Source organism: Bos grunniens, chromosome X (genome assembly GCF_055505025.1).
Source record: "Bos grunniens cultivar Pamir isolate PY7600 chromosome X, Bosgru_T2T1.0, whole genome shotgun sequence".
NCBI classification, from domain to species: domain Eukaryota; kingdom Metazoa; phylum Chordata; class Mammalia; order Artiodactyla; family Bovidae; genus Bos; species Bos grunniens.
The window spans coordinates 90,486,244-90,513,289 of NC_141194.1; the positions used below are offsets into that span (position 1 = coordinate 90,486,244).

General features: G+C 43.1%; 1 protein-coding gene and 1 pseudogene across 5 annotated transcripts in view; one reads left to right on the forward strand and one right to left on the reverse strand.

Moving 5' to 3' along the window:
* Positions 1-599: 599 nt before the first annotated feature.
* The window catches only part of SLC25A53 (solute carrier family 25 member 53), a 56,068-nt gene continuing 29,621 nt past the window's right edge, over positions 600-27,046 (reverse strand). Inside the window, exons 3-4 of one of the 4 annotated variants that reach the window (XM_086386991.1) lie at positions 11,239-12,003; positions 600-3,386 (exon numbers count right to left, since the gene is read on the reverse strand). In XM_086386991.1, the coding sequence (XP_086243117.1) occupies positions 2,435-3,386; positions 11,239-11,426 (1,140 nt within the window). In that variant the 5' untranslated portion in view covers positions 11,427-12,003 and the 3' untranslated portion in view covers positions 600-2,434. Of the gene's footprint in view, positions 3,387-10,939; positions 11,052-11,238; positions 12,004-26,718; positions 27,025-27,046 lie in introns of those variants that run through there. The other 3 variants (XM_086386993.1, XM_086386992.1, XR_015158621.1) reach the window with 3 other exon arrangements.
* ZCCHC18 (zinc finger CCHC-type containing 18) lies at positions 11,986-14,884 on the forward strand (annotated as a pseudogene). The gene is made up of 3 exons (XR_015158620.1): positions 11,986-12,126; positions 12,328-12,412; positions 13,111-14,884. The product of XR_015158620.1 is annotated as a zinc finger CCHC-type containing 18 (transcript).

A 27,046-nucleotide genomic window follows, 5' to 3' on the forward strand; every position in this document is an offset into this window, starting at 1 on the left:
CTTGAATAAAAAAGTGGGAGAGTACCATAGTTTATCCCCTTCTTTTCAGCTTATAAACTGAAGTCATTATCTAAATAATGATTTTTTGTATTCTGAGAGCTAGCCTTTAAGTAGAACTAACTGCTCTTCTACTTTTCCTTCCCTGGTACAGACTCTGTGCTCCCTGTCACTGAATCTACAAGCAGAGTACTGACCCACCACATCCAGGTCTGCAGAGGGATCAGACATGGGAATGCATCTGCAGCGATTCTGGACCCGCCATTTTTCGTTGACCTTGCTGGCAAATGCTTTCTGATCTCATAATGCTTACAGCCGTGTCTTTAACTTCTCTGATATTCAGTGAGGAATCCCCACAGCCAGGATCTATAGTCAGATCATTATAAATGACAATTTTGGTTTGGTAAGGAAGGAGGTGCATGTGGAGATCATTACATGATATCATTTATAAGGGAAAAACTGCAATGTATGTCATCTTGGAAATCCTCAAAATTCCAGAGTTAAAAATAAATATCAGACCATTAGGCAATGTCTCTGTGAATTTCAGATCCAAAGTGTTGCCAGTAACAAACATGCCACCAATAACACAAACTCATCAAATGTCCCAGTTGAAAGTCACTTTTACTTATTGTTGGTATTATTATTATCATCATCAGCATCATTATCATTAGCACAAAACTAAATCCACTAATAAAACAAAAATCACACCCTAAAGGCAGACGTCTTCATGACAATGAATCAATAACATTATCTTCATGTACAAGGGACAGCACCCTGAGGATAAAGACCATATCACAGCTTGATAATCAATTCAATAATTCAGCCAACATTATTGAGCACCTAGGCACAATGGGAGATTTAAAAACATATACAAGAATCCCTGCTTTCAAGGAGTTTTACAGTCTAGTAGGAGGTATTGAAGAACGTCAAGAACAGAGGACCACATGAGCTCAGTGACATAATGGAATCAGTGCCACGTATGAAGTGTAATTGGAGAGAGACATCACAAGAGACTAACGTCACATTCAATTAGGGGCAATCACATTCAGTAGGGGCAATCAGAAGAGACTCCTTAGAGAAGGTGGCATCTGAGCTGGGCTTTGAGGAACTGGAAGGATTTTGGTGGACTGGCATGTAGAGAACAGGTGTTGGAGGTGGAGAAGATAGAGCATGGCTATGGGAAAGTTAGTGGCATGTTTGAGGAGGGAACAATACTCCAGTTTGGCTAGGGTATGGGATCTATGTAAGTAGGAATGGTGTGATAATATGCTACAAATTTTATGGGGGCCATATTTTGAATGGCTTTAAATGACAGGCTACAATTTCAGATCTTTAACTTATGTCACAGTAACTTATGTCACAGTAATTATGTAGAGTCACATGTAGAGAACAGGTGTTGGAGGTGGAGAAGATAGAGCATGGCTATGGGAAAGTTAGTGGCATGTTTGAGGAGGGAACAATACTCCAGTTTGGCTAGGGTATTGTATCTATGTAAGTAGGAATGGTGTGATAATATGCTACAAATTTTATGGGGGCCATATTTTGAATGGCTTTAAATGACAGGCTACAATTCAGATCTTTAACTTATGTCACAGTAATTATATTTATCCATGGCAATAAAATATGCAATTATTGATGAAAAGATATAGTCATTTGAGTTCCAGATTTCTTAGGGAAACTCAAGTGGTTACTAGGCAATGTTATTGCCTTGCTATCAGAAATGTCCCAGCATGTAACACCAATCAATCAATAGTAGAATTTTCTATTCTGCATGTAACTAAACTTCTTCACTCAAAGTCTATTCTTTCCATCCATCCAAGGACCACACTTCTTCCCATTCCCACCAGTTCTTGTGGCATCTGATCAGTTGAGGCAAGTCTAATTCAGGATTTCTAGCCACAACCACTACCCTGAAACTAGCACCAACAACTTTGAAAAGTGAGAGTGGTGGTGGCAGGGGTAGTGAACGTAGCCATCTGAAAAAATCTCTGGAATCCCCATACCAAGAGTCAAGCTTAGTTCTCTGAAATTGGAATTCCTGGTCCTCCACTCAGTTTGGCCCAGAAGACAACTGGAGGGGTCCCAGAATTCACAGTGCCTGATTAAGGTCATCTTTTAGAGTTTCCTCTTAATGTCAGCAAATTCCTTAAAGGAATGACATTTCATGCAGGTGACATGTTACTTAAAGCCTTCCTGGGTCTGCATGAAGCTGTGGATAAACTGGGGTGAATTTCTTTTTCTAACCAAGGAACCCTATTGGGTTTTGGCTTTACAGAACAGGCTGGTAGTTGTGACCTTCTCGAGTGCACTGACAGTTGAAAGATTTTGAAGAATAGTTGTATTAGGTGACCAAGCCAAAGAAGTAAGCTATTTAAGCCACCCCAGGAAGGCTTAGAATAACAAGTTGCCATGGCCACACTACACTGCCTGCAGCCAGTCAGTCTTTCGGCTCTTTCCTGGAATGATACCTCCTCTGCAGGAAGTCATGGATAGCAGTAGTAAGGCCCCAGGTTACACTGGACCTTAGGATGACCAGGGAACCTCCCCGGTAGATCAGAAATACCTTTCGGCCCCGAGTGTCCCACACATCCTGGATAGAGGCCCATAAGCTTGGCATGCTCTGCCAGCCAATGTGGGACTGCATATTGGCAACCAGCACAATCAGAGGATACAGAACTAGGCAGGTGATTGTTCCATTGACACTCCCAGACACCAAGGCAGGAACCCAGTGGGGCAGGCCTTGCTCTGCCAAGCTATTCTGAATGGGATCCTTGAAGGAGAAATACAGAGCACTCCCCAGGCTGTTCCTGAGAAGGATAGGCCAGAAACCGCGATAGTAACCCTGTGACAGCCGGCCCCAAAGCCCATAAGAGTGAAATTCCTTGAGAATGCTGATGGTGCTGGGAAAGCGAGCTTGCTTGCGACCATCCTGGAGCACATTTTGCACCCTCTCAAAGGGGCTAAGTGCCACAGCCTCCACCACACCAGACATAAGCCCCGCAGCCCAGCGGTTCCCCAGGGAGTGTGGCCCAACAGGGGAGAGACAACACAGCATGCTATCGTAAGTCCCAAACAGCAGAGTCCCTTGCAATGTCTTGGAGAGAAGAGGCGGGTAGATTCCCCGGTAGAAGTATTGAGGGCCTTCATGCCAAAGCTGCCGCAAAGCCTCTGACACCGCCACAGCATGGATCTGTTGCCGGAACACAACCTTATAGATAGGAAAGGTCAGAAAAGTGGACATAAAGTTGGAAATGGCACCAAGGGCGTAGGCATGGGAGTGCCAGCTTCTCTTTCCTGGAGCCTCATTTTGTGTCCAGTGCTGAAGCTCCTTCCCGGGAGAGTGGTTTTGTTCCCCCATGCTGAAGATACCTGGGTGCAGATGGAAGAAACTGGCAAGAGTGGAAAAAAAGAAGTTAGACTGACCAATGAAATCTTTTGGCAAGCATTTTCATTGCTTAGTTATAAACAGAGGCTCAAGAAACTCAAGTCTAAAGAAACAAATAATTTTCTGGGCCAGTTTCTGAGAAATACGTACACTCTTAAGAAAGAATTCCTCCACCTTAAATTAAAACAAAGGCAGTTAGTTTTGCTGAACAGAGTCACCTCTAGGGTGTTTTTCTGACCCAGCAAATATTCTCATAGTCAAAGAAGGTTGAAGAATGAAGAAAATAAAATTAGTGAAGGAGGGCTCCCCATCCTTACTGCATTCACCATATGAAACTTTGCATTTGATAAACTGCTAAAATAATAAGTTGCTCTTCCCTTTCCAAAAAGTGGCACTATCTTCTACAGGCAGAAAGGCATTCAAAGGTTGTAGTCCAGTACTTTCTCTAAAAGATGGTAGTAAATTTAGGGAGCAGGGAAGCTCCTTGCTTCTTTTTTTGTAGATTCTTGATGATGTGCTAGCTGTTTCATGGCAACACCCTGCTTGCCTCTCCCAATTGAGGAACAGAAAGAGTAACTATTCCTGGAAGTTTAGCAAGAAAAGGCTCTATACATGACAGTTTCTGAGCTTAACCTTATAGACCTGTTGCTGTATAACAGGTGTTCTCAATGTACAGGCTATTGACATTTGGGGCCAGATAATTCTTCATCACAGGTGCCCACCCTGTGTATCATACGATGTTTAGTGGTATCCTGTGGCACAAGTTGTGACCTACCCAGTTATGGCAAGAGGAGGGCATGGCAACCCACTCCAGTATTCTTGCCTGGAGAATCCCCATGGACAGAGGAGCCTGGCAAGCTACAGTCCACGGGGCGGCAAAGAGTCGGACATGACTAAGTGACTAAGCACAGCACAGCTATAACAAACAAAAATATCTAAAGACATTACCTTATGTCCACAGGGTGAGGAAAGAAGATAAAATTGCCCTGGTTCAGAGCCACTATACTAGAGGGAAGAGGCTGTGCAAAGATTCCAAGCTATTGCTCCTACCTGGGAGTAGTCTGGGAGCAGATGGAGTCGTATGAAAGGTAATTGGGGAGCCAGGGCCCATGAAAGAATTTTGGGATCAAGAAGAAATGAATGGTCAGTGTAGATCTGAGAACCTGAGGGAGTTGTCAGGAAGGAACTAGGGGTAAGAGGACAGGGTGTGGGGCTTGGGAATGGTGTGTGGAGAGGAACAGGAAGTGGTGTGGTGGGGGACAAGGGCACAGGGTGCCATGACTGGGCATCAGACTCACATCTAGATGGACAGGAAGCCTGGTAGAAACTGCAGACCCAGAGGTTTCACACAGAAACCTGGGCTGTGTAGTCCCCAGAGATGAGGGCTATTGGGGCTCTAGTTACACTAGCCCATCCAATAGGGACAAAGGGGTCACCAGGCTGAGGAACTGGGGGTGGGCTAGAAGCCAGGCCCTGCAAGAAGCCCACTGCAGCCTTCCCTGGGCTGCCGAACTCAAGAACTTGCCTTAAAGTGCTTCTCCTTCCAGAATGACCCCCATAAGCTTCTCCCTGGCTTCTTGCTCCTGCTCCATCCACAGTCCAGTACCTGACCTTACAACCCTACCCCTCTCAAGCCACAGTCTGTCTAGAGGGAGGGAGTAGAGGCTCAGCCTCCTGTACTCTTCCACCAGCCCTCCCCTACCCTCAGCAGTTCGGAGGCCCTTAAGCCTCACATCCTTAACTCTCATGGCCAAGAGGCTGGGAAGGCTCCTCTGCTTTGGACCCTTTAGCTGAGAACTGGCCAGGAGCACAGGCTCAAGAGGCCCACTCCTTGCATCCTTCCAGGGCACTCCTGGGCCCATGGCAGCCCCCTCCATATCCCAGGAACCAAAGCGGACCCCTCTCCTTGGAGGGGAGCTCCAATCAGGCCCCCGAAGCCACAGGGGACCCCCAAATTACCCAACCATCCTACCAAGGATTTATCTCCAAGTTTTATCTGCACCTGCATAAGGACGGGTGGTGAGGGAAGCATTTGTCCCCTCTTCTATCTCAGAATGCAGTAATGTTCCACTTCCTTCCCACATTTTCCTGAGTAACCTGTAAACATGTGCTGATTGACTGTAAGGCAGGCCAATTTAGCAGAAAGAAAACTGGGCTAGAATTTGGCAGACCAGAATTCTCAGTGCCAGTTCTCTTTTCAACTTCTTGTGTGACCTTTAGAAATATATTAACATCTTGGAGCCTTAAGCATCTCAATTATGAAATGAGCAGACGCTGGGGGGTAGGGTAGGGGGATGTTCTCTAGGCATCCTCATACTGTGCATGTGGCAGGGGGTTGATGGAGAGGAATTCAGGCCAATATTTGATAGAGGAATTGTGCTTTTCCATCCCTAGTTCCTTCTGTTTTGGCCAATCTTTTTCAGGGATTAAAAGTGAACAATAATTTAGAAACAACTTACCTGAAATATCTGTCATAATTTTATAAATCTAACTCATCCTGTTTTATGGGGGAAAGGGAGTCAATTTTTCTCCTATGTGTTTTCCTGTTAAAATGCCAGCCTTTGGGAGCAGACAGTCCTGAGTATGAATTCTGCCTCCACCATTTACTTAGTTGTATGACCTTAGGCAAGACACTTCACTCAGTCTCGGTTTCTTTGGCTACAGACGAGGGACAAGAGACCTTCCTCAAAAGGTTGTTGTAAAGAATAACAAAATAAAATGAGATAAAGTGGCTGACCATCCATGGCATGGTGGCCTCAGTCAACTGTATTTTTTTTAAGATGTTTCCCCACCTCACACCTATGCGGATGCTGCACATGCTCCTGCAGCACACTCAGAACCATTTACAGTGGTATGGTGGGACAAATCCTGTGTCCACATGGGAGATGAGGAAGATCTTTCTTCTGTGAATGCAAAGGTGTTATAAAAGCAATCCTGGACAGCCTGGCCCCTTACACAAGAATTCCAAAGTAGAGGCCTCAGAACAAGCCTGGAGTCAGCCTAGAGCAGTTATCCCATGGGCCCTATGATGTATCTCCTATGTTTATAACCTTGTAAAGTGGGTGGAAAGGATTCCAGACTCCCTGGATAGTCTAGCCCAGATGCACAGCCTGCATGATCATGCCAGGATCCAGCCCTATATGTATCCATTCATTCCAGGCATCCCTCTGCCAGTCCTTTGGTCTGCTCACAAACACATATCAATCACTGTGGGTAAGTCACTGTGAAGCAGGGGTGAACAGGACTTGGTACCAGCCCTGGAGGTCTTGGGAATCTAGTGGGGGAGACAGGTCAACCATGAGCTAAACTATACTGGAAGGCAAAACAAAGCTTACACTAATCAAGGACAGAGCAGAACATAAAAGCAATATATTTCACCTAGCATAGGGAGATATCCAGAGCGTCTTCCCAACCCAGGGATCAAACCCAGGTCTCCTGCATTGCAGGCAGATTCTTTACCAGCTGAGCAATAAGGGAAATCCAAGAACACTGGAGTGGGTAGCCTATTTCTTCTCCAGAGGATCCTCCCGACCCAGCAATCAAACCAGGGTCTCCTGCATTGAAGGCAGATTCTTTATCAACTGAACTATCAGGGAAGTCTCTTGATGTAAGTGAAAGAGGAGAGTGAAAAAGCTGGCTTAAAATTCAACATTCAAAAAATGAAGATCATGGCATTTGGTCCCAACACTTCATGGCAAATAGATGGGGAAACAGTGAGAGATTTTATTTTCTTGGGCTCCAAAATCACTGCAGATGATGACTGCAGCCATGAAATTAAAAGATGCTTTCTCCTTGGAAGAAAAGCTATGACAAAGCTAGATAGCATATTAAAAAGCAGAGACATCACTTTGCTGACAAAGGCCCATATAGTCTAAAGCTATGGCTTTTCCAATAGTCATGTATGGATGTGAGAGTTTAACCATAAAGAAAGATGAGCACTGAAGAGTTGATGCTTTTGAACTGTGGTGTTGGAGAAGACTCTTGAGAGTCCCTTGGACTGCTAGGAGATCAAACCAGTCAATCCTAAAGAAAATCAATCCTGAATATTTACTGGAAGGACTGATGCTGAAGCTGAAACTCCAATTCTTTGGCCACATGATGTGAAGAACTGACTCACTGGAAAAGACCCTGATGCTGAGAAAGATTGAAGGCAGGAGGAGAAGGGGACGGACAGAGGATGAGATGGTTGGATGGCATCACTGACTTGCTGCACATGAGTTTGAGCAAGCTCTGGGAGCTGGTGATGGACAGGGAAGCCTGGCATGTTGCAGACCATGGAGTCACAAAGAGTCGGACATGACTGAAGCGACTTAGCAGCAGCAGCAGCATATACATATGTGCGTTCATGGGGTTCTCAAGGCAAGAATACTGAAGTGGTTTGCCATTCCCTTCTCCAGTGGACCACATTTTGTCAGAACTCTCCACCATGACCTGTCCGTCTTGGGTGGCCCTACATGGCATGGCTCATAATTTCATTGAGTTAGACAAGACTGTGGTCCATAAAAGGAAATCAGTCCTGAATATTCATTGGAAGGACTGATACTGAAAATGAAACTCCAATACTTTGGCCACCTGATGTGAAGAACTGACTAAATGGAAAAGACCCTGATGCTGGGAAAGACTGAAGGGAGGAGAAGACGGGGACGGACAGAGGATGAGATGGTTGGATGGCATCACCGATGTGCTGGACATGAGTTTGAGTAAACTCCAGGAGATGGTGATGGACAGGGAAGCCTGGCGTGCTGCAGTCCATGGGGTCACAAAGAGTCATACGCACCTGAGCGACTGAACTGAACATATGTGTGTGCTAACTAGCTTCAGTCGTGTCCAACTCTTTGTGACCCTATGGACTGTAGCTCACCAGGCTCCTCTGTCCATGGTATTCAAGAATACTGGAATGGGTAGCCATTTCCTTCATGGGATCTTCCCAAACTAGGGATTGAACCCGTGTCTCCTATGTCTCCTGCATTGGCAGGGGGTTCTTTACTACTAGTGCCACCTGGGAAGCTTTATACATATATGTGAGATATATATATATATATATATATATATATATAAAACAATCATTTTGCTGTACAGCAGAAATTAACACAAGACAGTAAATAAACTCTATAGCAATTAAAATTGATTTTAAAATAAAATGAAAGGATTTTTTGTTTAAATTGTTTGTTTGGAAGACAACAGAGAAGAGTTGTCGTGGGCTTTGGAGTCTGATGCAGCCTCAGACTGGAATCCCAGTGCCTACACTTACAAGGAGTTTTAACCTCCCTGAAACTCAGTTTTCCTATTTGCAAAATGGGATAACAATGCCTGTCTCAGCATTGCTGAGAAGCTTAAATAAGATAACAAATGGAAAGTCCCAGGCACCAAGAAGGCAGGCAGCCAAGGACAGCTATTATTGTTTCAACTAATAGCGTTACCTTCATAACTTTCAGTCTTTTAAGATTTCTTTGTTACAGTTGGAAAATGTGGTGTCATCAGAACCATGAATTGGGAAGTATTCCCACACACTGATGCCAGAGATCAGGGATACCTTTATCTAACTGGAACCAGTTCAGCAAATCCTCCTCCCAGCCTTGCACAAAGAGGCCTTTACTTTGTTCTAAGGGCCCAATCAAGGCACCAGAATACAATCTTTCTCTTTCCACTATTTTTTGTCAGAGCTACAGGATCTATCCTTTGTCCTACTTGATCCCACCCCCACCAACTCCAACTGTAGATCACCTACTTTGGCAGTGAAGCCAATTTAAACACAGAATAAGAGTCTGCAAGAGACCTGGGGTCAGGTGTCATGATATAGGGGAGCAGAGCAAGAGGCTGAAGGAAATCCAAGAGCTGTGCCAGCATCACCCCTGGTTATGTGAGGTGAGGCTTCACTCTACTTCCTACATCCTCCACCCTCCATCCCCTTGCTACTGTTCCACCCATGAGAAAGTCCACAGTCCTCAGATGGAAAGTACTTAAACTCCAAATCTGCATTGTTTACTCCAAGGAACTCTATGTATTGAGGTAGCCAATGAGAAGGCAGAAAGGAACAGGTAAAGTTCCTTGGCAGGTTGAACACAGCCCAACAGCAATCACAAGACATCAGATTATTCGCTTGCGTCCAAACATCAGGAATCAAGAACAAGCCCAGAAGGGGGGCCTCCTAACCACAATCTACATAAGGGAAGTAAGACCTGCTCTTCAAGAACCAGAAGTCATGGAAAATGGTGCAGATTTCTCTGTCACGGGCTTCACGGCCCATTCACTCTGGACAGCCCTGCATGCTGTTTCCATGGAATTGCTCCTTCTCTGCGGCCAGTGATTCCAAATCCAGCAAAGGAGAGGTCCCCTCAAGAGCTCACAGAAGGGCAACCTAGCAACGTGTCCTCAAGCCAGGAAATGAAAGAGCTATATCAGCGGCAGAGAGCTGTATTTAGGGGGTTAGATCAAATTATGTTCCGTTTCTCATACTTCTTCCTCAAGTACAAGTTGAAACAGAAAATGTTAGGAAGAAAGATTGTAGGGAAGTGGTTCTTAACCATTTCTGGGCCACAGACTCATTTGAACATCTACAAAGCTGTGGACTCAGAAGAATATACATAGTTGAAATTCTACTCTTCACAAACAATTTCAGGAAGGACCCTAGGTAGGAACTTCTGCTCTCAAGTTACATTTCACAACAGCTACCATATGGAGAGATACATTGGCCACATCTTCATTTACTTATTGCCATAAGCATAACTTAGTGTCTCTAGCAATGGTTCACAAACCACTCTACATCTCAGAATTAACTACAGCACTGATTAAAAATATAAATCACCCTCCCTAGCCCTAGTTCTTAGTAAATCTGGATCCCCCAGAGGCAGAGCTTAGGAATCTGTATTTCTAACAAGCTTTTCAAAATGATTCTGAGGCAGCCAGCTTCATATCCATACTTTGGTTAATAGCATGGATTCTGGTGTCAGAGAGAGATGATACAAGTTCTGGCTTCACCTTTTAATTTCAGGCAAGTCATTTTACCTCTCTGAGTCTTGTCTCCTTTCAGGTCATAAGCTGTAAAAATAATGTTTTACTGAAAGAAAAAGCAAGCAGCCTGTTGTAGTGTAAAACAGAGAAAGAAAAATGTCTCAGTTTTCTTATTCTGTACAATGGGTACCATACAAGTTTCCTACCTCTTCCCCTACCCCTCTTTGCGTTGCCTCTCCAAGCCCTCCTTCAGCACACTAAGACTGCAGCTGAGCTGGTTTAAGACCACTCATGTAAAAAAAAAAAAAAGCCCTCTAGGCAGCTCAGATCGGCAAAAAGTTGGTATTTGGAAAACAACAGAGTAAAACCGGATGCTGATATTTATTTGCTGTGTGATGTGGGGCAAGCCGCCTAACCTTGTGCCTGTTTCCTCATCTGAAAAATGGAGATAATAGTCGTTGCTCACTAATTCTATATAGTTCCAAATAGGCCTTCCCATCTCCACTTTGGCTTTGGCTTTTCTCAACTAACCCTCAGTCTGAGAGTAGAGAGGAGTAGGGGGCAGCCTTTGAAATCAGACTTGTAGACTTGAGTGTGAGCTCTTACCTCTGCACTTCCTAAGAATAGTGACTGGGTGCTTAAGTCCCCTCTCTGTTAAGTGGGCATACTGCTACCTCCTTCGCAAGGCTGTTGAAAATAAACGAGTTGTCCGTGCAAGCCCATTTGCACGTAGAAAGCGCTCAGTAAATGCTTTTGCCCCTTCCCTCTGTACAAAGGTGAGGAACTTTCACTGTTCGCTTGATGTCTGTCCCACCTCGTGTTGAAGGCATCTGGTCTCAAAGCGTGGAGGACACAGGTGGAAGAGGTGAAAGAGAAAGAAAGCGAGGGGCAAGCAGCAAACTCACGGTAAAATGCCAATCGGCAGGGTCTGAGAGTCCGAGCTGCACTTGACACCGCACCGGCTTCCGCGCCTGTGTGCCGCAGCCCCCGCCGGCCTGCTACTCCTTTTTGCTAGCAATGGCCCTGAGCAGGAGGCTGCGCGGGGAGGCCGCCCCCTCGCCCCGCTGATTGGCCTCGCCAACCGACTCATCATGCTCTTTGTCTCAAACCGCAGAGGTTAAAAGAAGCGGCGGCTGCTGGGAGCTACCAGCGAGTGGGCGGGGGCGGCCGCTGCTGCCTTGGGAACCGAGCTGCTTCGACCCAGCTACCCAAAGCTGGGTGAAGAGGCTCCGTCTGGAGGCTCTGAGTTGGTTAGCGGTAGAGGAGGCGTCCGGAGAAGGCAATGGCAACCCACTCTAGTACTCTTGCCTGGAAAATCCCATGGACGCAGGAGCCTGGTGGGCTGCAGTCCATGGAGTCGCTAAGAGTCGGACACGACTGAGCGACTTCACTTTCACTTTTCACTTTCATGCACTGGAGAAGGAAATGGCAACCCACTCCAGTGTCTTGCCTGGAGAATCCCAGGGACGGCGGAGCCTGGTAGGCTGCCGTCTATGGGGTCGCACAGAGTCGGACACGACTGAAGCGACTTGGCGGCAGCAGCAGCAGAGGAGGCGTCATCCTTTTTCCCTGCAGGGCCACGGCGACCGGAAGGCGGCATCCACACCTGTCCACGCCGGAGCATTCGCTGTCCACCGGCCGAGCACAGTAACGAAAAAGGGCGCGATTGCCTGTCCCGGAGAAAGGAGGGAAGAGCTCCATCAGGATTGGGCGGCTCTCCTGTTTACCAAATCGCGAGGGCTGAAAGGCAGCCGAAGGAGCACTCCCGCGGCCCGGCTGCGCAGAGACAGGAGGTGGGTTCTACTGAATGATGCCAAATGGGTAGGATTTGCCTAGATTGACAGGAGAACGTTTTCAGGGGGATAGTTAGGGGGCGGGAAGCAGCGGGGATCGCAAGCTGTCTGCCTTGAACCCCCTTTGCATCTCCTGATCCCTTCCTGGTGAGGCATATGTGGGCGTGTGTGTCCAACTCCCATTCCCTCTCTCCGTGGCAGACCACCAAAGTCGAATTCGAACTCGATTTCTGTGCGGCTGATTGCGGAGCTGGTAGGACAACGATTTCCTGGAGTGGATTCAGGGGTATGTAATAGAGGGTCACTTTGGCTTGTATTCACAAGGTGGGAGAGGGAATTCTCCGTCTGGCTACTGTGGAGGGAGGGGTCGAGGGAGCGAGATGAGGGATGAAACTCCTTCTAACCCTTCCCTTCCCTGCCCTGCTTTGCCCTCCGCCATGGCCTGAAGACTGGGATCTTCAATCTCGCGTGGACAGAGGTCAACCTACCTCGGAATCCAGCTTTCTAACTCAAGCTCTTGTTGTGAAATAAAGGCGCGCACTTGTTTCCAAGCTCATATAGGAATCTGAGAAATAACGGGGGAAACTTTGAGAAGGGGGTGTGGTTGAGACCTGAAACCGTCAGTTTCATGGAGATCTTATTTGCTACCACAAATCTGTGAGACTTAGACCACTGCTCTCTATTTTGAGAGCCCAATATGGGCTCTAAGCACTATTTCACCTAGAATTCTAAGCCGCTGTTGCCTTCCTTCCTGGAGGATTCTTGGGAGAGGATAGTTGCAGATCTGAAAAGCACCCTGCAGCACGGGAACACCCATTAACTCCTGAAGGTTGTAATTGCCAGTTTCCTGCAGAATATTTTCAGGGCAGTAGCCAAATGGAAAATGTACCCGCAGGGTGTTCAGGAACGTAAAGGAAGCGACCGCAAACTGCTTCATGCAGTCTACTACCTTACTAACCTTTTCCCCCCTCCTTTTCTTTACAGACCCTACTGAGATACAAGGAAGATGGAGCCCAGGAACGTTGCTTTGGGGATTTCTCCTGCAGATCAGGCTTTTCTAGAAAGGCTGAGCATTTTGTTACATTCATATGGACGATCATTGTCAGTCATGGCCAGCATCATTGCACGTGTGGGTAACAACTGGCAGCAGAATACAGCCTTGCCACCCTGGGCCCATTCCATGTTGAGGTCCCTGAGGGGGAAGGGGAGTCTTGGTCCTTCAAGGGTCAACATGGCAGAAGGAAAGATGAAATTGTTCTCCGGGAGGGTGGTGCCAGCCCAGGAGGAGGAAACCTTTGAAAACTGGCTGATACAAGTCAATGGGGCCCTGCCAGATTGGAATATGTCTGAATAGGAAAAGCTCAAGCACTTGATGAAAACCCTGAGGGGCCCCACACGGGAGGTGATGCGTTTACTGCAGACAGCCAACCCCAACCTCAGTGTGGCAAATTTCTTGTGTGCCATGAAGTTGGTGTTGGGGATTCTGAAAGCAGTGTCACTGCCCATGGCAAATTTTTTAACACCTTGCAGGCACAAGGGGAGAAAGCCTCCCTTTGTGTGATCCGTTTAGAGGTGCAGCTCCAGAACGCTATTCAGGCTGGGATCATAGCTGAGAAAGATGCAAATCAGACACAGCTGCACCAGCTCCTTTTAGGGGCTGAGCTGAATGGGGACCTGTTCTTCAGGCTGAAGAATCTTCTCAGGATGTATGCAAATGAGCAGGAGTGTCTCCCCAATTTCCTGGAGTTAATCAGGACGATAAGGGAGGAAGAGGATTGTAATGACACTTCTATGAAACGGAAGCGGCCCAAAAGATCTGAGCTAATCATGGAGACGGCAGTAAGCCCTGTGGCATTTCAGGGCCCCCAGGCAATAGCCATCAGCACTGCTGATTGCAATGTGATAGAAGTAGATGATACCCTTAATGACTCACATGAGGATGTGATCCTGGTGGAGTCTCAGAACCCTCCACTTACATCCATAGGTGCCCCTCCCCTCAGGGTCAGGGCCAGACTTCAGGATCAAATACTGGTCATTGATTCCCTAAACAGTTCTCAGGCTCAATCTCCTTCTACCAGTGGTGGTTCTGCATATAACAATGATGGTCCTGGGGATATATGTAGAACCAGGAAGAGAAAATATACTATCCACTGTTCATACTGTGGTGAGGAGGGCCACTCAAAGGAAACCAGTGACAGTAAGAGCAACAAGGCCCAGGTGTTTTGAGAATCTGATCATCACCCTGCAAAAGCTGACACATACAGAGGAGGAGACATCAAAAGAGATCCCAGGCAAGCACAGTGACCTCTCCGAGCCACAGTAATGTGCTAGACCCAGCCCTAAGTGAACCCTTAACTGTATTCAGAGACTGCTGATGGGGAAAACTAGGGTAGGCTGGGGGAGGCTTCTATGTGCATGAATTAATCCACAAAGTGGCTTTCTTTGGGGAAGAAGAGATTGTAGATACCAGCAAAAAGAAGACAGCCTGAACTCTGTCCCTGCTTCTCCCTCCATCTGCCTAAGGGTCTATGTGTGTGTCTATTTCCTTGATGATTGTGTTCCTTCTGTGAAAGGAGTACAAGTTATTGTTAAACTTTCAAAGACCGAAGGAAACTACAAAAACTGAAGTGCAAATTACCTGAAACTCCCCACCCTTGCATAACCGTTGTCAGTCCTTGGATGAATGGCCTTCTAGATATCTCCCTGTTCCTGTGTACCAAGATAGATATTATATACAGATAAAAGTGATCAAATATAAGTGTTATTCTATGCTCTGTATTTTTTCACCAAACAATATATGTTGTGGACTTTTATGTCAATTCATAAGCATCAAGTATGCTTGCTGTCTCTGTGTGAGATTACTTTTAGGAATACAGAAGGAAAATAATAAGAAAACTAAATACAGAAGCTCTAAATGGGGGGAACTCATACTGTGGAGTTTTATCAACCTCATTTACAGATGAGGAAAATGGAAGCTGAAAGGAGCTATCTCCCAAAGAGTCCCCTATCACAACTGACCTATGGCACTGAACTAAATCTGTGTCCAATGGACTTACCTGGTGGTCCAGTGGCTTAGACTCTGTGCTCCCAATGCAGGGGCCCTGGGTTTCAATTCCTGGTCAGGGAACTATATCCCATATGCCACAACGAAGAGTTCACATGCCTCAACTAAAAGATCCTGTGTGCTGCAACTAAGACCTTGCACAACCAAATAAATAAATACATATATTTTAAAAACAATGCCCCAGTGCTTTCTTAGCTAATACATCTTGAGAAATCTGATGACAGACAGGGGAGGGGGCAATAATAGGAAATGGGTATTTCAGGGGCTCCATTCCTGTTCACTTTGGGAAGGGGCAGTGTTCCCTTCCCTGAGCAGATTCCTTAAATTGCTACTATTAATGCTTCTGAACAACACCCCGTGGCAAAAAGACTACCCTTTGGGTTGACACTACCCTCTGCCTCCCCCTCAACTGCAGAGAAAGCAGCTGCTCATGAGAGTTCAGTACCAGGAGACTTGGGATGACCCTGGCTTCACCCTAGCTACATGCTAGGGGACACCAGAAGCTCAAGAACTCCCAGCAAACCTCCCTCTGACCCAAGAAATTGAAATCACTGGGGAAAGATGAAAAACAATCTGGATGCCAGGGCATGAGAAAATACAGGGGACCCCTCCCCCACCACAGGGCAGGATATAGCTCCAATCAGGCCCCCAAAGCCACAGGGGAGCCCAACATTCTCAGACTCTTATAGGCTTATAGTCTCCATCCTATCCTCTAAACCGGCCCTTAGAAGGAATCTGCCCCCTATTTATCCAAGATTAAAATATCACTCCTCTTTCTACTCACCTTTTCTCAATTTTACTCCATAATCACTTGTTGACTGATTTACACAAATTAAGTTTATGCCGTCATAATTTCTCTCTGGGACCAGACAGAGTATAAAGAAAAATAAATAAATGCTACACCAACCAGTGCCCTCCTTTACACTGGAGTTAGCTTGGGGATTCAGTATAGACCACTTCTTTGATAACCCCTAATTCATCCCCCTTTTCTTCCAGCCTTTACCTTCTTCTATGTCATTTAAAGCTGAAATTGTCTTAGGTTTTATTTCTACAAAACGATGCAAATCTGTGAGTTTATTTCATTTCACATGACACTGGCTTTTCTTTTATGCAGGAAGTATGTATTTTCCTTGTTTGGAAGACATGGGAGACATGGGCATTCAGATCAGACTGAGGGTAATAGCCAAAAGAAAGCTTTTAGATAATTTTTTGTCTGATAGGTTTCAATTAAGATTATGGGTTTTCTTCCTTTCTTTCTCCCTAATCTTTTTTTTTAATTTAAATTTATTTATTTTAATTAGAGGCTAATTACTTTACAATATTGTATTGGTTTTGCCATACATCAACATGAATCCACCACGGATGTACACATGTTTCCAATCCTGAATCCCCCTCCCACCTCCCTCCCCATGCTGCGAGATGAAATGAGTCTTTTGTCAGGAGATGTTAGCCTTTGAAATACCTTCTTTTGCATTATCTCCCTCCTTCTAGATATGATCTTCTCTGACACCCCAGTCTCATAGTTTCCCCTTCTAAGATCTTTTTGATGCCTCTCAGTCTTCTTTGCTGCAACTTCTTTCTCTTCCTGACTGTTCCATAATAATAGTGACAGAAATTAAAATCACCACAACTGTGACTTACTAAAAGCATATTATATGTCAGGAACTCCTGTTCTAAGCCCTTTAATGGAATATAGCTCTTTAATCTTCATAGAAACCTCAGAGGGTAGCTATTACTATTTCTAATTTACTATTAATATTAATTTAATTACTATTAACTGCCACATATTTCTGGAGAAGGAAATGGCAACGAGGAACCTGGCAGACTACAGTCCATGGGGTCACAATGAGTTGGACACAACTGAGCAACTGAGCATGCATGCACACCACATATTTCAGATGAGGAAACAAGCTGGAAAGGTAGGAAATGACCTAGGATCATGCAGCTAGTTCATGATGAACCACGGATGACACTCCTGGCTGGCTGACTCCAAAGCTTACTCAGGTTAACTCTCAGGCACCATCCTGTAGTGCCTGAGAGATGTAGATGCTGTCACTATCTGTGCATGACACATGAGGAGACTGAGGTCTACACACAGGAAGTGATTAGCCAAACATCATAAGAGTAAGTGGCTTGTGTGTCACACTCAGGGATGGAATCTTTAAGGAACCTTTCTTTGACACAAAAAAAGACTTTTCTACCTTTCTTTCTCTTTCTCTCCAGGTTGCAGCTGCCTGGCAACATCCCCTCCCACTCCTTCAGTTGTAGTCACATACCATTTCTATGTTTTAAGTGCAAATGGTTGTAAATTTAACATATGCAAGAGGTGAAAGCCACAGAAGTCAGTGGGGGAGAGATGAATTGTTCAATTAGTGGTGCCGGGGGGACTTAATGACCTGACTGGAAAAAAGATCTGTTTACTTTCTACCATGACATTAAATATGAATTCCAGACAAATTTGAGAAATAAATGCAGATTTTATGCATGTGTACACTAATTTTTAATAATATATTGTTGTTATGAAGGGAATGAACAGAATCAAATGTTCAAAAGCAACATTTAAAACTGCAAGAAAATAAATATTTATTAAATCTCTGGACTGCAGAAGACTTTCTATGGTTAGGAATGATGAAAGAAATTATACAGTAAAGGCCAATAACAAAAGATAGCATTGGCAGAAATAAAAGACTAACAGAAAGCTGAGAAATATTATCAACAAATAATAAGACAATAATAATAGCAAACTTTTATTGTAGATAGCTAACATTTACTAATTAAGGTCTTACACAGTACCACGCATATTCTAAGAGCTCAACATGGTTTCATTTCATTCTTATAATAAACCCTGAATAAATAAATAAATAAATAGATCCTGATATTATCCCCAGGTTCTAAAACATTCTTATTTAAGAGGGAAAAAAACAGAAAGCATAAAATGCAAATATACACCTTAATAAATTACTGTACAGCAAACCACCACAAAGATCAAGAAATAAAACATTACTGGAACTCCTGAAATCCCTGTGAGCCGCTGTAAAATCGCAACCTGTTGACTTTCCCCTAAAGGAAACCACTCTCATGATAGTTATAGCTATTACTCTTATGATTAATTATTATTTTATGGCTTTTCTTTAGAGCTTTGATGCTGGGAGCCAGCGTGAGGAACTCCGCCCGTGGCAAAGGTCATGAGGAAGGAGGCTCAACATACGCAAAGGCGGGATCGAGCCTCAGGAGTCCCCCTGGAAATTCTCGAGCATCTACCCCCAAAACCAGAGTCTGCCTACTTTACTGCTTTGTGCTCTCACCTACACCTCTGACTTTACGGGGGGTGCTGTCCCCTGCCACCATCTCTCTCTCTGAAAAAGAGTTAACTTACAGCTCCAGTTAATAAAGTTCCTGGGCGTAACAAAAGTGTTTTAGTTCACAAACCCCTCAGATGGCTCTCTAACTTGACTGACAGGTTTACCCGGACTCCTACAGCTATGCATACGATTGTTTACAGTCTCCCAACCGCGAGAGGCATGGGGCGCTTAAGATATTCAAATAGTTTAGAGTCTCTCAGAGAGTTAGAAATTGTCAGAATAGAACTAGTAGAAGATTTCATTGTTGAGCCAATGCTTGCTGCCAAGTTTCCACATCCCCTGTATTGTATCCTTGGAAGTGTATTAATTAATATAGTTGGTATGTAGAAAAAATAAGTAGTGGCCTTGGTGTTAACAACTTTAGAACCTTAAGGTAATAAATTCTTTCCTTTGTTGTAAACCCACTGCACCTTTGCCCTGTAGGAATGCAACTTTATCTAACACCTTCGGAGGATGGCGCCAAACTTTAAAATACTTACTCTTAGAGAAAATAAGTCTAATGGTTGACAAACCTTTGTCAGAGTCATAAAATGTTAACAGGCCTTCTGGCCAGAAGATGATGTAAATCATCTAAACCATTTGTATATGATAAGTTTGCAGAAAAAAAAAAACAAAAACAAACCCTGGTTTCGATAAGGATCAAAGACTGCTGACTTTGCGTGATTTCACACCCCCTATTATCCTCTATGTGCAACTTAGGGTATAAAAGCCCCTGTTGAAAATAAAGCTACAGGCCTTGCTCACCGAAGCTTGGTCTCCCCATGTTGTTCTTTCTCTCACCTTCTGGCTGAATTCCCATCTGGAGCGTGAAGGCTCGTCAAGCCTACTAATTTTGCCTGGGCTTCTAAGATCTGACCGGGGAGGCCTTAGTACCTTCTCTCCTTCGGGAGAACGGAAGGACGCCTGCGGCCTACGTAGGTGATACAAACTCATTGTCTCGGAGTTTTACTGGTTTTCCACGTAAACCAAGTTATTCAGCCTCTTTTTTCCACTGAATTTTCTCACTGAGCTATCCCTATTTAACCACTCTTTATATCTCTAATTAATACTTAATTAAGCTATTGCTATTCTAAATCGCCGACGCCGTCATCCTGAGGGAATCCCTGGATCCAACTGGGGCTGGACCCCGGTACTTTACAACTCAAATATGAATCTCCAACACTGTTTTTTTAAACATTACTTAAACAGAACTAATGATACCAAACTCAAGTCTCTGTGCCCTTCACTTACTCAGCAAAGCCAATTTACCAACACTGGCTGTGATAAAAGTACAGTGTTTATTGCCGGGCACCATGCAAGGAAAACGGGCAGCTCGTGCTCAAAGACTGAACTTCCCAGTGGCTTGCAGAGAATGGTTAAAGGCAACACTTGGGGTAAGGCCTCCAGCTCAATGACTTGCTTTTAACTAGTTGGTGGTGAAGTAATAGTGTGATGTTTTGGGCATCTTAATCATCAACCTTCCTCATTTCTTAATGTGCCCCTAAGACTCTTTAACCTTGAGCTACTATAGACTTTAACATGTAATATTTAAAGGCCAATTAGCTCTCAGTTCAGTTCAGTTCAGTTGCTCAGTCGTGTCCAACTCTTTGTGACCCCACGAATGGCAGCACTCCAGGCCTCCCTGTCCATCACCAACTCCCGGAGTTCACTCAAACTCACGTCCATCAAGTCAGTGATGCCATCCAGCCATCTCATCCTCTGTCGTCCCCTTCTCCTCCTGTCCCCAATCCCTCCCAGCATCAAAGTCTTTTCCAATGACTCAACTCTTCGCATGAGGTGGCCAAAGTACTGGAGTTTCAGCTTTAACATCATTCCTTCCAAAGAACACCCAGGACCGATCTCCTTGCAGTCCAAGGGACTCTCAAGAGTCTTCTCCAACACCACAGTTCAAAAGCATCAATTCTTCAGCACTCAGCTTTCTAAGAAATCACAAAATTACCTAAACTTTCAAATAGTTTGGGGAGTTGTATCTAAACTTCTTTAATGGAGCTTTTCAAATACACACAAAGGTGTATCAAATGGTATAATGAACCCCCATTTCCCATCACCCAGCTTCAAGAATTATCAACATTTTTGCCTCTTGATTCATCTATAATCCTTCATATTTTTAATGGGTTATTTTTACAGCACTTACTAAATATCATATCAAATGGTATGATTCTTCTGTACTCTATCCATACTTATATTTCCCCTTTTTCCGTTCTGAATATTTTTTACTGGGGTAAAATTCATATAACATAAAATCTCCCATTTTAAGCGTACAATCTAGTGGCATTTGGAATACATTTTTTAAAATTTTCTCTTTATTCTCAGTAGATTTTTCCAAAAGTTTACTAGTCTTTTGGACAAATTTGGTTTAGCTGACTTTTCTATTGTTTGTTTTCCACTTCATTGATTTCTACTCTTATCTTTACCAGATGTTCCCTTATACCTTAACTAAATTATTATATTGGACATATGCTGCATATATTTTCGGTCTCTTTTGCAGTCTTCATTTAAAATATACACTCTTTGGCTTTAAATATGCTTTTGAGTATTGTTTGAGGTGTATTCTACAAGCCTGGCTGAAACTCAGATCTTTCATTATCATTCAGTTCTACATGTTTAATTATTCATTTCCAGCAGTTTCAGGTACTTCTCTGGCTGAAGACCAATGGCAGAATGCAGCCTCAAGACAATCACAGGTTTCTGTAGACTTCTAGATCCACAAGTTCCAACCATTTTACCATCATCTTAGCTAAATATCACATCTTGAGGTACTCAACTAAAAAAAAGGATGATCTCACTTGCATTTTCTGGAATGAGAAATTTTTTTGGCTTTTTTTTTGGCTATCCTACATCCTCCTTTTGTGAAAATGCAACTACCCTCAATAACATATGGATGAAAAAGAAGATAATCAGAAATTTAGTTTCAAGCAGGACATGTTGCTACACTGTACTGACTAAACCATATTCTTGAATCTAGCTTTTGGGAGTTGGGTACTGGCTGGGTGATTGGGCACTGTCTGAGCTCTTTGAGTAGTGATACCATGATTCCAATATGAATATTGCACTTTGTATAAAAATGGCCAGTCAGGTTCCCTATGGAGGGGTTGGGCAGTTTGATCAAGAGAGGAGGGACATAATTTGCACAGTCTTGAAACCCTGGCTCTTTTTGTTATAAGTTGTATGAATTTGTGCCCTGTGCTTCACCTTCCTCATTGGTAACCTGGAGAAATAACAGGAAGTCCCTCAAAGGGTTGTGGTAAGAATTAAATGTGTGAGCATTTGCAAAGCTTTAAATAGTGCCTGATGTTCAAGCTTGTTTTAGAAAAGGCAGAGGAACCAGAGATCAAATTGCCAACATCCACTGGATCATGGAAAAAGCAAGAGAGTTCCAGAAAAGCATCTATTTCTGCTTTATGGACTATGCCAAAGCCTTTGACTGTGTGGATCACAATAAACTGTGGAAAATTCTGAAAGAGATGGGAATACCAGACCACCTGACCTGCCTCTTGAGAAACCTGTATGCAGGTCAGGAAGCAACAGTTAGAACTGGACATGGAACAACGGACTGGTTCCAAACAGGAAAAGGAGTACATCAAGGCTGTATATTGTCACCCTGCTTATTTAACTTATGTGCAGAGTACATCATGAGAAACGCTGGCATCTTTCGTGGTTCAGCAGCAACCTTTCAGAGAGACATGCAGCATTCACTGACTGGAAGACTTAATACAGTAAAGACATCAGTTCTCCCCAAAGTGATCTCTAGGTTTAAAACAATTAGTACAAGTAGCTTAGTGGTAAAGAATCTGCCTGCTAATGCAGGAAATGCAGGAGATGTGGGTTCCATCCCTGGGTCATGAAGATCCCCTAGAGAAGGAAATGGAAACCCACTGCAGCATTCTTGCCTGGAAAATCCCATGGACAGAGGAGCCTGGCGGGCTACAGTCCATGGGGTCACAAAGAGTCAGACACGACTTAGTCAATAAACAACAACAACAGTGCACTCACTAGAATATTAAATACCTGTAAAGCATTTACAGGGCTTCCCAGTTGGCTGAGTGGTAAAGAATCCGCCTGCCAATGTAGGAGTCTCAGGAGACGTGGGTTCAATCCCTGAGTTGGGAAGGTCCCCTGGAATAGGAAATGACAACCCACTCCAGTATCCTTGCCTGTCATGGATAGAGGAGTTTAGCAGACTACAGTCCATGGGGTCACAAAGAGTTGGATATGACTGAGTACACACACATATACCCAGGAAGATTTTCATAGATATAGAGAAGCTTATTCTAAACTTTTTGAGGAAATTCAAAGTAACTATGATAGCTAAAACAATTCTGAAAAAAAAAATAAACTGAGAAGAATCACTCTACCTAATGATAAGATTTATTATATAGATATAGCAAATTGAGACAGTGTGATATTAGAGGAATGAGAGACACAGGTCAGAGGAAACAAAGAAAGAACCCAGAAACAGACCAACACAAATATACCCAACTGATTTTTGACAAAGGTGTAAAAAATTTCAATATTAGAATACCTTTTTTAAAAATGGTGCTTGAACAATGGGAAAAAAAAAAAAAAACCTTCAACCTGAACCTTGCATAAGATACAAAAATAAACTAAAAAATGAAACATGGACTTAGGTATAAAATATAAAACTTTAAAACTTTTAGTCAGAAAACATGAGGAAAATCTTTGGGACCTCGATCTTGCTGAAAAGATCTAAGAACTAGATACCAAAAACCATAACATACATCACAACAAACTGTAAAAAATTCTTAAAGAGACGGGAATACCAGACCACCTTGCCTGTCTCCTAAGAAACCTGTATGCAGGTCAAGAAGTAACAGTTAGAACTGGACATGGAAAAATGGACTGATTCAAAATTGGGAAATGAGTGTATCAAAGCTGTATCCTGTCACCCTGATTATTTAACTTCTATGCAGAGTGTATCATGCAAAATGCCAGGCTGGACAAAGCACAAGCTTGAATCAAGACTGCCAGGAGAAATATCAATAACCTCAGATATGCAGATGATACCACTTTAACGGCAGAAAGCAAAGTGGAACTAAAGAGCCTCTTGATGAAGGTCAAAGAGGAGAGTGAAAAAGCTGGCTTAAAAGTCAACATTCAAAAAACTAAGATCATGGCATCTGGTCCCATCACTTCATGGCAAATAGGGAAAAAATGGAAACAGTGGCAGATTTACTTTCTTGGGCTCCAAAATCGCTGCCAATGGTGACTGCAGCCATGAAATTAAAAGATGTTTGGTCCTCAGAAGAAAAGCTATGAAAACCTAGACAGTGTTCTAAAAAGCAGAGACGTCACTCTGCCGACAAATGTCTGAACAGCAAGGTATAGTTTTTCCAGTAGTCATGTATGTATGTGAGAGTTGGACCATAAAGAAGGCTGAGCACCGAAGAATTGATGCTTTTGAACTGTGGTGCTGGAGAAGACTCTTGAGAGTTCCCTGGACTACAAGGAGATCAAACCAGTTGATCCTAAAGGAAGTCAACCCTGAATATTCCATTGGAAGGACTGAGGTTAAAGCTGAAGCTCCAACACTTTGGCCACATGATGCAAAGGGCTGACTCACTGGAAAAGAACCCTGATGCTGGGAATGATTGAGGACAGGAGGAGAAGGGGAAGACAGAGGATAAGATGGTTGGATGTATCATCGACTCAACGGATATGAGTTTGAGCAACCTCTGGGAGACAGTGAAGTACAGGGAAGTCTGGAGTGCTGCAGTCCACGGGGTGGCAAAGAGCTGGACATGACTTAGTTACTGAACAACAAAGGAAAAAAAATTATTAATTGGATTTCACCAAAATTAAGAATTCTTGTGCTGTAATACAGCCTGTTAAGAGGATGAAAAGACAAGCAACAGATTTGGAGAAAATATCTGCAAACCTTATACCCATCAAATAATTGGTTTCTAGAATATATAACAAATTCTCACAACTCAACAGTAAAAAACACATGTATACCTGTGGCGGATTCATTTTGATATTTGGCAAAACTAATACAATTATGTAAAGTTTAAAAATAAAATAAAATTAATTAATAAAAAAAAATGATACAATGAGAAAATGAGCAAAAGACATGAACAGAATCTCACCAAAGAAGACATATGGATGGCAAAGTAGCACGTGAAAAGATGTTCAATATCATTACCTAATTAAAGTAATGCAAATAAAAACCACAATAAGCTACAATTATGTACTCATTAGAATGGGTAAAATATAAAATAGTAATACCAAATGTTGGCAAAGCTGTGGAAAATAGGATCTTGTATACAATACTGCTAGGAATGTAAAATAGTAAGGCTCTAGGAATCATCCTAGCAGTTTCTTATAAAACTAAACACGCATTTACCATATGACCCCACAAGTAAACTCTTGAGCATCTATCCCAGAGAAATGAGAAGAAGCTGTGGTGCGTATACACGATGCAATATTACTCAGCTATAAAAAAGAACGCACTTGAGTCAGTTCTAATGAGGTGGATAAACCTAGAACCTATTATGCAAAGTGAAGTAAGTAAGGAAGAGAAAGACAAATATCATGTATTAATACATATATATATGAAATCTAGAAATATGGTATGGATAAACCTATCTACAGGGCAGCAATGGAGATGCAGACATAGAGAATAGACTTTTGGACACAGTGAGGGAAAGAGAAGGGGGATGATTTGAGAAAGTAGCATTGAAACATATATATTACCATATGTAAAATAGATAGCCAGTGGGATTTTGCTGTATGATGCAGGGAGCTTAAATCAGGTGCTCTGTGACAACCTAGAGGGGTGGCGTGGGGAGGGAGGTGGGAGAGAGGTTAAAGACAGAGGGGACATATACATAGCTATGGCTGATTCATGTTGATGTATGGCAGAAACCATCATAATATTGTAAAGTAACTACCCTCCAATTAAAAATAAAAGATTAAAAAAACCTGTATATGAATAATCAGAGCAGCTTTATTCATAATAGCAAAAGCAGGAAACAACCCAAATGTCCTTCAATTAGCGACTGGATAAATAAACTCTGGTATATCCATCCAGTGGAATACTACTCAGCAATAAAAAGAAACAAACTATTAATATAGTGACTAGGATGGACCTCCAAGGGCATTTCACTCAGTGAAAAAAGTCAATCCCCAAAGGTTACATATTATAGGATTCCATTTATATAAATGCCAAACTATAGAGATTGAGAAGAGATTAACTGTTGCCAGGGTATAAAGATGGAGCTGGGGGCTGAGAATATAAAGGGATAGCACAAGGGAGCACTTTTGGGATAACTGGAAGTGTTAGTCACTCAGTCCTATTTGACCCTTTGAGACCCCATGACTGTAGCCTGCCAGGCTCCTCTGCCATGAAATTCTCCAGGCTGAAGTGGGTCGTCATTCCCTTCTCCAGCGTATCTTCCTGATCCAGGGATCTTACCCGGGTCTCCTACATTGCAGGCAAATTCTTTACTGTCTGTGCCACCAGGGAATAACTGAGATAACTGAACAGTTTTATATATTGACTGTGGTGGTGGTTATACAAATCTATACATGGGGTAAAACTGGATAGAGCTACATGCATGCACAAAAATTAAAGTATGTAAAAAGTGACAACAACCGAATAAGGTCTATAATCTACTTAACAATACTGTACCAATATCAATTTCTTGGACTTGACATTTTACAGTTACATAAGATACCATCATTGGGGAAATCTGATGACAAGCACATGGATCTCTAAGCACTGCTTTTGCAACTTCCTGTGAGGTCATAATTATTTAAAAACAAAAAAGGTTTTTTAAAAAGTTGTTATGGGATTTCCAGAGTTTCAGAAAGTAGCCTTGGTGACTTTAATTACTAGAATCATTCTGTGCTAGTTCCTTTTCATGCATAGCTGGAGTAGTTTAAAACTTTCTCTTCCTTCTGGCAAGTTTTACAAACGTGTTCAAAGGAAGTACACTAGTGCTTCTTTTTAAAAATTCTGACAGCTTTTTTATAATATAGTTTAAAATGTGAACACAGTAAAAAGAGATCACTACTATTTTCTTGGACCATAAGCCTTTCATTTATGTAGGTTACAGATCTACTAATATTTACTATATTCAAAATAAAAACTGAAAATATCTAAAAATACTTATTAATTCATTAAAATAACAATAAATCCACTACATGTTAACATAAACAATACATTTTATTAAAATAACTATTTTCCAAAATAAAAAAAATTTAGAAATGTTTTCTTTTTTGAAAAGCTCTGTAATGTTTGCCTTAATATAAGACAGCTAGACTCTTACTTGCTTCATCACTGTGGTATCGTTGTGGTTATTTTGTTTGACATATATGAAGAAAATTTAACCTTATGGAGATATGTAGTGGGAAAAAGGACGAGTTCCCAGGCACTTTGAATGGATTTCAGGTGTCAGGTGTCTCCAGGGTCCTCAGACCACACTTGGAGAATCACTGTGCTGGAGACACATACTGAAATATTTACAAAGGAAAT